We start from the raw sequence: 15,390 nt of genomic DNA, 5'->3' as shown, positions 1-15,390 counted from the left end.
TATATTCTGTTTCAGAAGCCAAAGCAACAAATCCTTTGTCTAGCTGTAGTATTGATGGTTATGTACTTATATTTAAATAAACAGGGGCCCCAAGTTTTTCTAAACATTTATGACAAAATTTATAGTTACTTTCAAATTTGTGATAAACATTTCAGTGATACATTTAACTCTATCCACTTAAGTTTAAATATTTACATAAGCAATCTGATAAACAAAAGCGAATAACAGTATTTCAAGTAAATAGTGTTTGCTGACCGTTTTCTTTGTAGCCCATCCCTAGGATGACCTCAGGTGCTCTGTAGTAGCGAGTCACTACATAAGGTGTCATCATAAAACTAGTTCCTGCAGTCCTGGCCAGTCCAAAGTCAAGAATCTTCAAAGTGCAGTCTGATTTTACCACTATATTACTGGGCTTTAAGTCCTTAAAAATATAAAAACAAAAAATGACTGCTATGGTATATACAAATATTTTATAGTTCACAAGCTAATTAGAATAATTTTTTAAAAAAGATTTTATTTATTTGAGATAGAGGGAGTTATGAGTGAGCAGGGGGTAGGGCAGAAGGAGAGGGAGACAGAGTTAGAAACAGATTCCCTGCTCTGTGGAGAGCTCGACATGAGGCTCCATCTCACAACCCTGAGATCATGACCAGAGACAAAATCAAGAGTCAATGCTTAACTGACTGAGCCACCCACGTGTCCATTAGATCACTTGAAAAACAATTCATGATAACTGTTATAATGTCTCTCATTATAATCAATATCACTGCCCAAATTCACCGTAACAGGCAATTTTGAGAATTTAGCCTAATGGCATTTTTCACTTATGAATACATACATATTAGAGATATTTATCTTTCAGTTTCTAGAAATTACAATTAGCTAGAAATTTTCAATCAAGTGCAATAAAAACAATTGGAAAGGTATTTCAAAGTTATTATAGTAAAAGAAAGAGAATCATAAGTTAGCCTTTATAAATGACCAAATTTTAAGAAGTCTCATTCTAGGGATGCTCCAGTGGCTCAGTTGGTTGAGTGTCCAACTCTAGATTTCAACCCAGGTCATGATCTCAGTTTCTTGGGATCAAGCCTGCATTGGGCTCCACACACAGCCAGAAGTCTGCTTGAGATTCTCCCTCTCCCTGCTAGCACAGAAGCTCGCACTCTCTCTCTCTCTAAAATAAAATTTAAAAATCTCATTTTAAATTCACAATAAGCTTTATATAGATATTACGAGTCAATAATGGGCTATTCCATGTCAATCCAAGCAAATGTCCTTTATCTTTCAAACTGGCAGATTTTTAGTTCTAAAGGACTGAAATGATTATCAGTCTTTTCTATCACTAGATTCCCACTTTAAATCACACAAATTTGTTCATAAAATTTTTGTCTGCCCATGGAAGTAGGATACCATTGTCTTGGTGCCACTAATCCATAAAATTACTTGCTGTTGATGCTACTAAATGATGTCCTTGTGAGAATTTTCTACCTAATCCTACCCTTTAGGAATTATGTGCTATGATAATTAAAAGGAAGGCAGCAGCATAAACACTCATGACTTCAAGTCCAACACACTTTGCCTGTTAGCCCTGATGAATCTTATTATGAACCAAGAAACCAAAGAAAGCAAGCACAGTATATCCACACCACAAAAATATTCCATTACTGGTACTGACAAGCAGTATATAACGTTAAATACCAGTGATTAATACACAAGAAAAAAAGCAGCCTGAAAGATAGTATTCACACTTTTGTAATGTCTATATCCAGAAAATCACATATGTTGTCTTTAGCCTATTTTGATAGGTGATCATGAATGGGTTTAGAAGATATATAATCTAAGGGTTTTATCAAATTAAAAATAGAGATCAACAGGCTTAGTGAAATAGAAGATGAAAATTTTCATTATTGCTATTCTGTAAACATAATTGTATACTATTTACAAAATACATTATCCCAGCAAAGTAACAGAGCTAGTTCAAGAATTACATATTGTAAGCTTTGATACTACTTCAGTGTTTTACTATGATGGTTAAAGATTAATGGCTCTTTATACTACTGCATTCTAGCTTAGCAATAAGATTCCAACCTTAAAACACTTTATTTTGGCAAGATTAAGAGCAAAATACAATTTAAGAAATATTTTTTCATCAAGAAAAAAGTAAAAAAAAATGCTTCAAAGAATATTACCTGAAATTCAACCTTGTATATGAATCTATACCTTTCTAGATGTAACAGTGTTTCAAACTATGTATGAGAAGAGTAAGTGAATTTGTATAAATTTATGGCAGAAGTAGTAGAAGTAACCTAATATTCCAACTTTGCCCCCCAATTTTTTCAGCCTCCTTACAGGTAAGACCTAACCGTGATTAGTTCTAGTCAACAGGATGGGAGTGGGAGCAAAGAAGAGAAGGGCCACTGCACAACATCCTGTTGTCTCTTCCCCTGCTTTGTTGATTAGTTATCATTCCAGATAGTAGACCCTCTGTCAGACTACTGAGGTTGCTGAGCACCTAATGTAAGACAAAGTCCTTACCCCACCATGACCTGTCCTGGACATGTATTATGGAAAATAAACGTTGGTTGTGTTAAGCTACTAAGAATTCAGGGTTTATCTGTTACCTTGGCAAAGCCTAGTTGTAACACTGTGATTTATAATAAGAAATACATATTTGGTATTTGGCCTAATTACTAGCACAGAATTCTTAAAACTCTTAGAATTACCTAAGAGATAAGAGCAATAAGGAGAAAGGAGAGCCTTTTGTTTTTCATAAGAAGTGCATTTTGGGGGCATCTGTATGGCTCAGTCAGTTGAGCATGGACTCATGATTTTGGCTTAGGTCATGATCTCAGGGGTCATGAGACTAAGCTCCAGGTGTCTGGCTCCATGCCCAGCATGCTTAAGCATGCTTAAGGTTCTCTCTCTCTCTCTCTCTCTCCCTCTGTTCCCCTCCCTTCCACTCGTGCTTTTTCTTAAAAAAAAAAAAAAAGTGCCTTTCAATCATACCTAAGTTTATGTTAATGAGGTGACTTTGGAAAGTTCCAGAGGATGGGAGCTGGTTGTCAGGGGAAACAATAAAGTAATTAGAGGGTTGGAACTTTTAGCATTTCCCACCCCAAACCTCCAGGGAGGGAAGAGGACTAAAGACGGAGTTCAATCATCAAAGGCCAATGATTTAATCAAATCTGGCATGTAATGAAGTTTCCATAAAAAAACAAAAGGACTGGTAAGGAGAATTTGTGAACATGTGAAATTGCTGGGAGAATGGCACATCCAGAAAGGGCATGGAAACTGTTACTCTTCCCATATACCTTGCCCAATACATCTATCCATCTGGCTATTTTTGAGCTATGTCTTTTGTAATAAACTGGCAATCCAGTAAGTAAAACCTCTTGTTGAGTTCTGTGAGCCACTATAGCAAATTAATTGAGCCTGAGGAGGGAGGGACCTCTGAATTATAGCCAGGAAGTCAGAACCACAGGTAACCTGAATTTGTGACTGGCATTTAAACAGCCAAGCACTTGTAGGACTGATCCCTTTAACCTGTTGGATCTGGTAATATCAAGATTTAGTTAAATTACAAGATACCCAGCTGGTGTCCAGATAATCTGAGACTTGTTTGGTGTGGGAAAAACTACCACATATTTGGTGTCAGATATAATAATGTAAGAGTAAAGGAGACACATAGAAATGTTTTTCCTTTATATTAGTCTATCCTAACACTGAAATTAGTGCCAGAAGTGAGGTGTTATAATTTTAAACACAGGATCACAGCTTATCAGTTTGAGCAGCGGGTAGCAGAGAATATCAGAGGTTGGAAAGGTGATGCAGGTTATACAACAGCAATACATTTATCTCATGATACTGCCACTAGCAATAACTTGGAAGGCACTGCACTTGCACAATGAATCTGAAGCTCAAGGTTGACAAATTAAGACCTGTTTTTACAAAGACAAAGTTTTATTAGTCCTGCCCATTCAATTACCTACTGTATGAAGCTGCTTCTGTGTTACAGTGGCAGTTAAATAGCTATAAGACAGACTCTGTCAACTCCAAAGCCTAAAATATTACTAAGCCTTTATAGAAAAAGTTTGCTAACCCCTGCTCTACAAGAGATTGGAAAGCAAAATTCAAGTAGTGTGTGTTGGTAGCTACTGGATGCATTTGAAAGAATTGGTCACTTTAAAAACAATGAAAAATGTTGAAAATGAAATGAAAGAGAACCAGAATCTAGAATTTCAGGACCTGTCTCTAGAAAAGCTAAACTTTAAGCCCTAAAAAAAAAAAAAAAAAAAAAAAAAAAAAAAAAGGAAAGATTGTCCAGTAAATCTCTCCCTCTTCCAACCCAGTGTATCCATCTTCCTTGACTTCATGAAGGGGTTATGTCCCGATAAACCCTCGTAAGTTGAAAATGCTTTCATACATCTAACCTACCAAACATCATTGCTTAGGCTAGCCTAAGCTCAGAACACCTACCTGAGCTTATGATTGGGCAAAAATCATCTGATTTTGCCTATTTTATAATAAAGTATTGTAATATCTCATGTAATTTACTGAGTAGCATACTCAAAGTGAAAATCAGAATGACTGTATGGCTATAGAACACTTGTAAGTGTAGCAGTTGTTTACCTCTGTGACTGCATGGCTAAGGGGGAGCTGCAGCTCAGTGCTGCTGCCCAGCCATCACAAGAGAGTTGTCTTACCACATACTGCTAACCCAGGAAAAGATCAAAATCAAAGCATGGCTTCTAATGAATGTGTATCACTTCTCACACCATTGTAAAGTTGAAAAGTTCGGTTGAACTTTAAGTAGGGGACCATCTGTACTCCTGTATCTTATTAATGAGCCTTGACAAAGGCCTTGACAGATGACTTGTTTAGGCAATGAAATGTGAGGGAATATGATGTTCTACAAATCTGAAAAGAAGTTTTAAATATGCTTGATTTAGTTTGGCTCTTGCTCCTCTCTTTCGCCAAAAGAAAAGGATGTGCCCCTGGGAGGCATTCCTTCAGCCTGGATGCTGAAACCTGAACCTGAACCTGAACATATTCTGAATCTGACCCCATGATCTGGAGCAGTGCCACAGAACCAACCTGTAGATGCCTGAGCAAGCAATAAATGCAGATTAAGCCACCAATAACTTGGATTATTTTTTTCATGCATCATTCCCACATAATACTTCTGAAAACCCTTGAAGGAAAGAGATGTAAATTCTTTTGGTTGATGAAAATGCCTTACACTTGCCAACAGAAGCCTGAGAGTTTAAAAGTAGACATTAAGCCGAAGAATATAAAGCCAGTGACTAACAAATGTGCTCTGAAAAAGAACTGTAATTAAAAAGAAGTCTCCAAAGTTTCTGAGAGAGCTATACTATCAAGAAACTCCATTAGTTGTGACTTTTCTAGCCTAGAAACAGTGATTCTCAATTCAGGGCAATTTTGGCCCCAGGGGATAGTTGGCAGTGTTTGGAGATATTTTTGGTTGTCACAATTAGGGAACACTGGTGGCATCTAGTGGGTAGAGGCCAGGAATGTGCTAAACATTCTACAACATACAGAACAGATCCTCAAAACAAAGAATTCTTCATCCAAAACATCAACAGTATCCAGGTTGAGAAGGACTGCCTTAAAATTGACAGTTGGGCCCCCAATCTTTGATAGGAAGCTGAGAAAGCTGAGTAGCCCCCAAGAAGAACACATTTTCCAATAAGCACTTCAAATATATTCAAAAGGATAGTAGAATAAAAAATAGTAGAATTAAAGATTCTTCACAGAAAACCACTAAGAACAGTGAACAGACCATTCCTTGCAGAAATGAGATTCAGGGGCTAACCAAGGAATATTCCCCATCCCCAAGGGAGGCTACACTCACAGCACCTGCCAACAGAATTAATTTCTTTCTTTCTCAATAATTTTAAAGATTTATTTGAGAGAGAGAGAAAGGAAGAAAGAGCAAGCAAGCAAGCGTGGGGTGGGGTATAGTCTTAAGCAGACTCCATGCCCAGCATGAAGCACAACATAGGGACTAATCTCATGATGCTGAGATCATGACCTGAGCTGAAACCAGAGTCAGATATTTAACTGACTGCGCCATCCAGCTACCCTGGCTCAAGAGAATTTCAAATTACAAATAACCAATAACTAAACTTTTCAATTTCCCAAATAGGATTGTTTACAGGATCTGACATAGAGATTACCATGTATCAGTTGGGAAATAAATGCCTTGATAGACTAGGACTTTAGGTTATCTACCCTAAGCAGGGGGTGAGTGTACTAGGTGTGGAACAAAGGGAGCAAAGAAATGTTTGATAACCAGAAGGGTAGACTGTGGCAGAGACTAACGTTCACCACCATTCTGAAGTCTGCCTCTCTACATTTCCCTGTCCGTTATAATAGGACATGAAGAACATGAAGACCTGTTCTGCCAACAGGCTCCAGAGCATTAGTGACATGTGTCACTTCCAGGTCAAAGCATAGAAGAGCCAGGACACACCACCAAGTTTTCTCTTCTCTTGACCTGCAACTATGCAAATGGTGGAACCACATTCAGCTTGGGTCTCTGAGTGACTATCTGGAACCCCATTCCCTACCCTGACTTGTACTGAAACCCTAAGGGATGAAGTTCAGGTTATTTTACCAAGAAAACGATTTTACACCAGCAGAGGTATTAGGCTGGGGTGAAGGGTTTAGAAATTAACTAGTAGTAGAGCAGAGAGATGAGTATCATTTGTGGCCTCAAGACCAGCTACAGGAGTAGGTGCTGTAGTTTATCCCATTAAACTCCTTTTAAGTTCATTACTCAAGGAGTAAACATCAAATAAAATCCTGGAGGAAGAGTTTCCAGAACTTACTTGATGAAGGAAGTGAGAACAAGTGGCACCAGAGGTCCTATAGTGGGTCCCTGGTTCAGGATCCCTTCCAGCTGCTAGCAGTGTTGGTGCTGAGTTTTCAGCAAATCTCTCTCCAGGAATTGCCTTCAGCCACAGAAAGCCACCTTTTCCAAGGTCATGCTGCTCCCCAAAGCACAAATCCAGTTGTCACCAGGTGAATCCCCTGGAGTGATTGCATCCATTTCAATTCCTCCCTCTGTCCAGTTTTACTTCCTTTACTCCCTTAAAGATGTTGATCCTGAAAAGACTCCCCAACAAACTTCTTCTTACATGTATATCCCACCCTAGGTACTGTTTCCCAGAGAGCCTGACCTAAGATAAAGGCATATTCTTCTCCACAGGAAACAGATCATTTGAGCTAATTATTAGCTCAAATTAATTATGTAAGTTTTCTATAACTGTACTGTATTTTTACAACTTTATCTAGCCAACTAAGGGAGTATGTTAAAACATCCCATTACTATTGTGTTTGTAGAATTCTTTTATTTTCCACATTTAAGTTTTGTGTATTGTAATTTATACACTGCATGTATAAAGTTCTTGACAGTTACTTATCCAAATAGGTGGATTACACCCTTTTTCCTCACAAAATTATGGAGATATTTTCTCCCTGGCCCCACCATATTCAATTCATCTGATTAAACAGTTATCCTTGTTCTCATGTTTTGTTTTCCCACTACATCTTTGCCAATACTTTTGCTTTCATCCTTTGGAAGCTAGCTACAATTGTTTGTATTATTGAAATACATAGTAGTTGTCAGTGGCTCTGTGTGTCAAAATCTGACCTTTGTTTATTAAGAGGTTAATCCCTTTACTCATTCTGTTATATATTGGTCTTCTATAATGTTGCTCTTTTATGTTTCTTGCTATTTCTTTTGTTTCTTATCTTCCATCATGTAGTTTATGACTTCTGTTTTACCCATTAATCTGAAGACTTTCTATATGGAAGAATTAACTTCCATGGTGGCAGATTACTGTCCTGGTCCACAGCGCAAAAGAAAAAAACAAAAACAAAACCTACAAGTTTAACTCATTTGCCTCACACAATATATGAATATGGAATGAGGAAGATAATATACTCTTCCATGTTAAATGATTCCTCTTATGTTGCCTAAAGTTGGCGTTAGATATAACATTATAGCAGCTGCATATGCAATATACAAAGCAATTCAGTTAGAATGACAGAACTAAGAATAAGCCTAAATATCTCACAGACATAATTGTCTTAAAATAGTTAATTTGAACACAAATCTATATATTCATTTTGAGTTAGGTTATTTGACACAAGGTAGTTCAAAGATATAATTTCACTGAATTGAAAACTTTTCAAGAAATTTCTCTCAAATTAGATGCTACACTTTTCAAAGAACAAGCTAGAATTACAACTAAAAGGCAAAAACCATGTTCACACAAAAACTTGCACACACGTTTATGTTTATCATTGCTCATGATATCCAAAAAATGGTTAATGGTTAACCCAAATGTCCCTCAAATGATGAATGGATAAACAAAATGTAGTATACAACCATAGTGTGAATTATTATTTGGCAAAAAAAAAAAAAAAAAAAAAGAAGAGAAGAGAAAAAAAGAAACAAAGTACTGATACATGGTAAATAGATGAACTTTGAGAACATTATGTTAGGGAAAAGAAATTATAAACACAAGAGATCACATTATATATATAGCTCCACTTATATGAAATATTCAGAACAGGCAAGTATATGGAGATAGAAAGTAGGTTAGTAGTTGTGTAGGGCTGGGGGAATAACAGGAATTGAAGGCTAACAAGTACAGGATTTCTTTAAGAAGGGTGAAAATGTTCTAAAAATATTTGGTGGTGACGACTGTACAACCTTTGAATATAATTATACACTTTATAAACTGTATGGTATGTGAATTATGTCACTAAAACAGTTAAAACACAGAATATAGAAATATAAACTATTTCTGAATATGAGAAACATAACTGATGAGCACCCAATTTTATTTTTTAAAATATTTTATTTACTTATTTGACAGAACAAGAGAGAAAGAGTGAGCACAAGCAGAGGGAGTGGCATGCAGAGGGTGAGGGAGAAGCAGGCTCCCTGCTGAGCAGGGAGCCCAATGTGGGGCTCAATCCCAGGACTCTGGGATCATGACCCCAGTGGACAGATGCCCAACCTACTGAGCCACCCAGGCACCCCTGAATATTCAATTTTATATAATTGGTAATGATAGGATATTTTATATACCACTTCATTTCAGAGCAAAACTAAGCTTATACTACTCCATATAAATCAGTGATTTATAAATATGATTAAAGGCAGTGGTGTTAGCAAAATAGAAGAGTAGATAGCTTCAGAGAAACACCAAAAAGCAGAACAAAATGGATCAGAATAAACTTTTTCAGAAATCTGGAAAATAATCAAATGTTCACAACAACCAAGTAAATACAGAATCAAGAAAAAAGCAACTTAAAACAACAGGAAAGTTATGTGGTGTTTTTACTAGCCCTTGTCTCACTCATCTTCCTGGCTGGGTGGGAGGGTCTTGCAGAAAGCAGCCTGCATTCTCACTGTGGGACTCTGGTCTTGGGCTAGACAGGGGGCATTTCTCAAATATACTGCAAAGCAAATGAATTCTGCCATTCTGCTTGTGACAAAATATTAATGTTGAAAACAAGACGCAGCACACCATCAAGTATACAACATATGCATAATGGAAGTCCCAAATAAGGGGAAAAAGTAAAGGGGCAGAAAAAATAATGACTGTAAACTTCCAAATTTAATGAAAGACACATTCAAGCTGCTCAATGAATTCCAAGGATAAAAGCAGAGATCTGCACTGAGACATAATCAAACTGTTGAAAACCAAAGACAAAAAGAGAATCTTAAGAATCTAGAGAAACAATTTATAAGAGATCCTTAATGACATTAACAATTGGTATCTCAAAAGAAATCATACAGGCCAAAAGGCAGTATAAAGATACATTTAAACTGCTGAAAGAAAAAAAAAAATTCCAAACAAAAACTCTACATCTAGCAAATTACCCTTCAAAAGTGAAGGTGATATTTAAGACACTTTGAGACAAATAAAAGCTATGGGAATTTATTGGTGGTTATAACTACCCTATAAAGTAGTCCTTCAGGTAGAAATAAAAAGACACTAAACAGTAAACTGAAGCTGTAGGAAGAAATAACACTAGTAAAGGTAATAATTGCGTGGGTGAACACAAGGGTCAGTATTACTGTGTTTTGGGCTCCTAATTTCTATTTTTTTTTCTCAATACAATTTAAAAGACAAATGTATTAAATAATTACATTGTCTATCTTATTGGGCACACAGTGCATAAATATGTAATTTGTGACAACTATAACATAATGGGGGAAGAATAGATTGTATAATACAGAGTCATAGAGTTTTTGTGTACTATTGAAGATAAGGTGGTAATAATTCAAAATAGATTCTGTTGTAAACCGAAGAGATTAACTGCAATCCCAATGGTTACCTTCAAGAAAATGAGTGAAAAATTTACAGAAAAAGAAATGTGGAAAGAATAAAATGGCACACTGCACAAGAAGCAATTAAACACATTCAAAAAAGCAATGGAGGGACTGAGGAACACAGATATGATATATCAGAAAACAAATAGCGTGATGGCAGAAGTAAATTCTTCCTTATCAATAACTGCTTTGAATGTAGATAGCTAGAGAATAGTAGAAGGGATAAAACAAACATGATCCTATTAGAAACTCTACAAAACTCACTTTAGATTCAAAGGGACAAATTGAAAGAACGGAAACAGATATTTCAAGCCAATAGAAACCAAAAGAGAGGTGGGATAGAAAACCTAATATTAGACAAAATAAGAGTATTGGTCAAAAACTGCTACAAGGGGAACCATCTGGCTGGCTCAGGGAGAAGAGCTTGTGACTCTTCATCCCCGGGTCGTGAGTTCAAGTCCCACACTGTGTGTAGAGATTACTTAAAACTTAAAAAAAATTGGGGCAAAGGAGAACAATAAATATTAATAAGAAGATCAATCCATCAAGAAGATCTAGCAACTGGGGCACCTGGGTGGTTCAGTCAGCTAAGTGTATGCTGGCAGCTCACGTCATGATCAAGTCCCACGTCAGGCTCCCTATTCAGCAGAGAGTCTACTTCTCCCTCTGATCCTCTTCCCCGCTCATTTTCTCCCTCCAATAAATAAATAAATAAAATCTTAAAAAAAAAAGAAGAAGATATAGCAACTATAAACAACAAAGCCCCAAAATACAAGAAGCACAAACAGACAAAACCAAAAGGAGAAGCCATTATACAGTAATAGTTAAAGACATCTATACCTCACTCTCATTAATGGACAAAGCAACTAAACAGAAGATCAGTAGGAAATAAGGAATGTGGACAACACTATAAACCAACTAGATGTAACAGACAGATACAGAATACTCCCTCCAAAAACAGGAGAATACATATTTTTCTCAAGTGCATGTGGAATATTCTTCAAAATAGACCACATGTTAGGTGAGAGAACAAGTCTCAATAAATTTTAAAAGACAGAAATCATACAATATATCTTCTCTGATCACAATGGAAGGAAGCTACAAATCTACAAAGAAGCTACAAAGAAAAAAGGAAAACTGGAAAATCCACAAATTTGTGGAAATTAAACAGCATACTATCAAACAACCAATGGGGCAAAGAACAATTCACAAGGAAAATGAAAAGATACTTTGAGATGAGTGAAAATGAAATCACAACATACAAAAATTTAGGGAATACAGAAAAAGCAGAACTCAGAGGGCAATTTCACAGCTGTGGTTAAACTGCTGAGTGTGTTATTTTGTTATGCTGGCCCAAGGAGGCTAAGACAACCTAAGCAAATGGAAAGACATTCATCCGGTGTCTGTGAATTGGAATACTAAATATAATTAAGAAGACAAAACCAAGCAATCTACAGATTCAATGAATGAGATCTTTATTAAAATTCCAATGGCCTTTCTGCAGAAATGGAAAAGCTGATACTCAAATCCACATGGAGTCTCAGGGACCTGAATAGTCAAAACAATATTTAAAAAGAAGAATAAAGTTAGAGGGCTCACATTCTCCCATTTTCCAAAACTTACTACAAAGCTACAGTATTATCTATTTTTCTTTGGTTGATTGTGCTTTTTTGGTACCTCCTGTAAGAATTCCTTGTCAAATCATTAATACAAATCCTTGTATTTACCCTTATATTTTAAGAGTTTTATAGTTTTAACTCTTATGTTTAGGTCATTGACCCATTTTGAGTTAATTTTCGTGTACGATGCGAAGGAAGAGTCCAAATTCAATCTTCTGATTGTGGAAACCCAGCCCCATTTTTAAAAACACTTATTTTTTCCCATTTGAATGATCTTTGGCACCCTTGCTGAAAATCAGTTGGCCATAGATAATGTGATTTTATTTCTGGACTCTTAGTTCTATTCCATTGGTCTATGCCCCTGTTCTTACAGTAGTTCCACATAATTCTGATACTTCGATTTCATGAAAATCAAAAACTTTTGTACATCAAAAGATATCAAGAAAGTGAAAATATATAAAGTGGGAGAAAATATTTACAAATCACTTATCTGATAAGGGTCTAGTAACTGGTATCCAGAGAAAGAACTTATAACTCAACAATACAAACAACCCCATTAGAACAATGGGCAAAGGGCTTGAACGGACACCTCTCTCAAGAAGATACACAAATGACCAACAAGCATATGAAAACATTCAAGATCTTTAGTCATTAGGGATATGCAAATCACACGGAGATACCACTTTGTACTCACTAGGATCGTTAAAATAAAAGTATTAACAAAGATGTGGCAAAATCAGAACCTTCACACATTGCTGCTAGGAATGTAAAATGATATAGGCCACTGTTAAGAGTTTGGTAGTTCTTCTAAAAGTTAAATATACAATTACCATAGGACCCAATCCTAGGAAGATACCCAAAAGAATTGAAAATAGAAACTCAGACAAATACTTGTACATGACTGTTCACAGCAGCACAATTTGCAAACACTAAAAATTAGGAATGAACTATTGATACATGCAACTTGAACGCAATTGACAACACAATGCTAAGTTAAAAAAACTAAACACACAAGGGTACATTTATATGATTCCATTTATATGAAATATCCAGAAGAGATAAATCCATAGAAACAGAAAGCAGACTGGTATGGCCAGGGGCTGGGGACAAAGAGAGATGGGGACTGACTGCTTAATGTGTATAAAGTTTTCTGGGGGCAATGAAAATATTTTGAAATTTTATATCGGTGGTGGTTGTACAATGTTGTGTATGTACAAATGTCAATTGAATTGAACCCTTTAAAAGATGGTTAATTTTATGTTAGGTGAATTCACCTCAATCATTAAAAAAAGAATATGATGATAGTTTTTTTCTACTAACCCGATGAATAATTCCAGCAGAGTGAAGGTGCTTGATTCCACACAGCATCTGATAGAGAAGGTAGGACATTCTTTCATGATCTAGTTCCATCTGAATCACTTGGCAAAGATTTGCGTCCATGAGCTCCATGACTATGTAACTTCATGGATGAAAAAAGATGACAGCTAAAGTGTACAGCAATAATATAAGAATAATGTATGAACATAAAATTTTAATTATCACACTTACACATCTTGAAATTCTTCTAGGGATTTCTGTGGTGTGAAAACATTCAAAAGGCCAATTATCTGTGGCAAAAGCAAAGAGACAGAAAAATTAGACACCGCTGCTGCTAATACTTTCATTTAAGAACTGCAAATACATGGGTTAAAAAAATTCTGCCATCAGTATAAGAATTTTAAAATATTATGTTCTTAAACCCAAGTAATCCCTTTTATTTTACATATTAAAACTCTATGGCCAGGGATTCGGCCAGAGATTAGGATTAGGGAGGGAACCAAAGTACACAGGATCTTGTGTGTGTGTGTGTGTGTGTGTGTGAAAATACTCTGAATGATACTATAATGGAAGGTATTATGTCATTACACATTTGTCCAAACCCAAAGAATATACAACAGCAAGAGTGAACCCTAATGTAAACTATGGCCTTTGAGCAATAAGGATGTGTCAACTGATTATAGTAAATGTATCAGTCAGTGGGGGATACTGATAATGAGGGAGGCTATGCATGTATGGGGGCAGAGGGTATATGGAAGATCTCTGTATCTTCCTCATTTTTGCTGTGAACCTAAAAATGCTCTTTAAAAAGCCTTAAAAAAACAATCAAGAGTTCCATATATCCATTCCATTTATAAATACTCAACATCAAGGACCTATATTATACAATCCTCTACATAACTTGTAAGCAATTTTTAAATACCTTACACCAGCTCTTATCTAATTTAATACCTGTACATAATCCCAGCCCTCCCTGCCACATCCTGTTTTTCATAATACTGAACTTTCCCAATTTTCCACATTTCCAGTCTATTCATTGGTTCATCCAGAGGCATGCCCTCTTTGCCACCATTTTGTCTTTAATCCTTTTCTTTTCTCTGCCTGTACCCTTTCCCTAGACAATACATGTTTTTTTTCTCTAAACATCTCCATGTGGATAATTTCCAAATATACATTAAAAGTCCTTGCTTAGCTTATAAGTCTCAAATATATATTGCCAGTTCACATTAAAGTCTCACAAATAATATAAAACTGAACTCATTATCATTCCTACCCAAACCCTTTACTTTTCCAGAGTGCCTTACCTTTTACAATAGAAAGCTCAGTGATTTTTGACTCCTTTTTCAGTATTAGTACCATAAATAAATGTTGAAAAGAAAAACTATCCTATTCTAACTGCCAGTTGAACTTCAACTTCCTCTCATTCCCTGTGCTACTAGATAGAGGATTCTAACATCTCATCTATACTGTTCATGCTATAATTATTTCTAACATTAAAGTTCCCTAACAATGGCTTTCTGAAAATCTAGCTACCACTTTACTGTCTAAAATATGGTAAAGACTTGATCATATTACCAACCTCTTCAAAAACTTAATGCCAGCAAAAAAATTCCAAAACTCCCTTGCAATACATTCAAAGCCTTCAAAGGACAGAACATCAACCCACTTCATCTCCTGCTAAGCTCTCTATTAAACTTGATATTTTAGCCATAATAAATAAGTTTAAACAATGCTATTTTTAAAAATTCTCAATATTTAAAATATATTCTTCCTTGTACTTGTCCTATTTACCTACTGAATTCAGTTAACTTTCAAAATTAATGTCTTTTGTAGAGTCTGATAACCTCTAGGCCTTGACAGGTTGCTGAATATTATCTTTACTTCATCCCCATGATATTTTATTTGTTACTATGCATTTAACATACTGTTGCATAGTCTCATTTTCACAAAAGCCTCACGCCAGTAACACCAGGAATCCTGTCAGAAAGAATTATTCCCTTTTTCAGCCCTGGCACCATAGGGAGATACTTAACACACATTTTTAAAACATTTGTTGACAATTATATTTAGGAATGGGAA

At 35.9% G+C, this 15,390-nt stretch overlaps 1 protein-coding gene across 7 annotated transcripts in view; it reads right to left on the bottom strand.

The window, feature by feature from the left end:
* MAPK8 (mitogen-activated protein kinase 8) overlaps positions 1–15,390 on the bottom strand; it is an 86,397-nt gene that overhangs the window by 15,046 nt on the left and 55,961 nt on the right. For all 7 annotated transcript variants that reach the window (XM_055345277.1, XM_055345276.1, XM_055345275.1 and 4 more), the window contains 3 exons: positions 13,543–13,601; positions 13,315–13,453; positions 256–421 (listed from right to left, as the gene is read on the bottom strand). In XM_055345277.1, the coding sequence (XP_055201252.1) occupies positions 256–421; positions 13,315–13,453; positions 13,543–13,601 (364 nt within the window). The remainder of the gene's footprint in view (positions 1–255; positions 422–13,314; positions 13,454–13,542; positions 13,602–15,390) is intronic.

Source organism: Nyctereutes procyonoides, unplaced genomic scaffold (genome assembly GCF_905146905.1).
Source record: "Nyctereutes procyonoides isolate TBG_1078 unplaced genomic scaffold, NYPRO_anot_genome, whole genome shotgun sequence".
Taxonomy (NCBI): domain Eukaryota; kingdom Metazoa; phylum Chordata; class Mammalia; order Carnivora; family Canidae; genus Nyctereutes; species Nyctereutes procyonoides.
The sequence above is the reverse complement of the archived record's forward strand: the minus strand, read 5'-3'. Positions and strand labels throughout refer to the sequence as shown.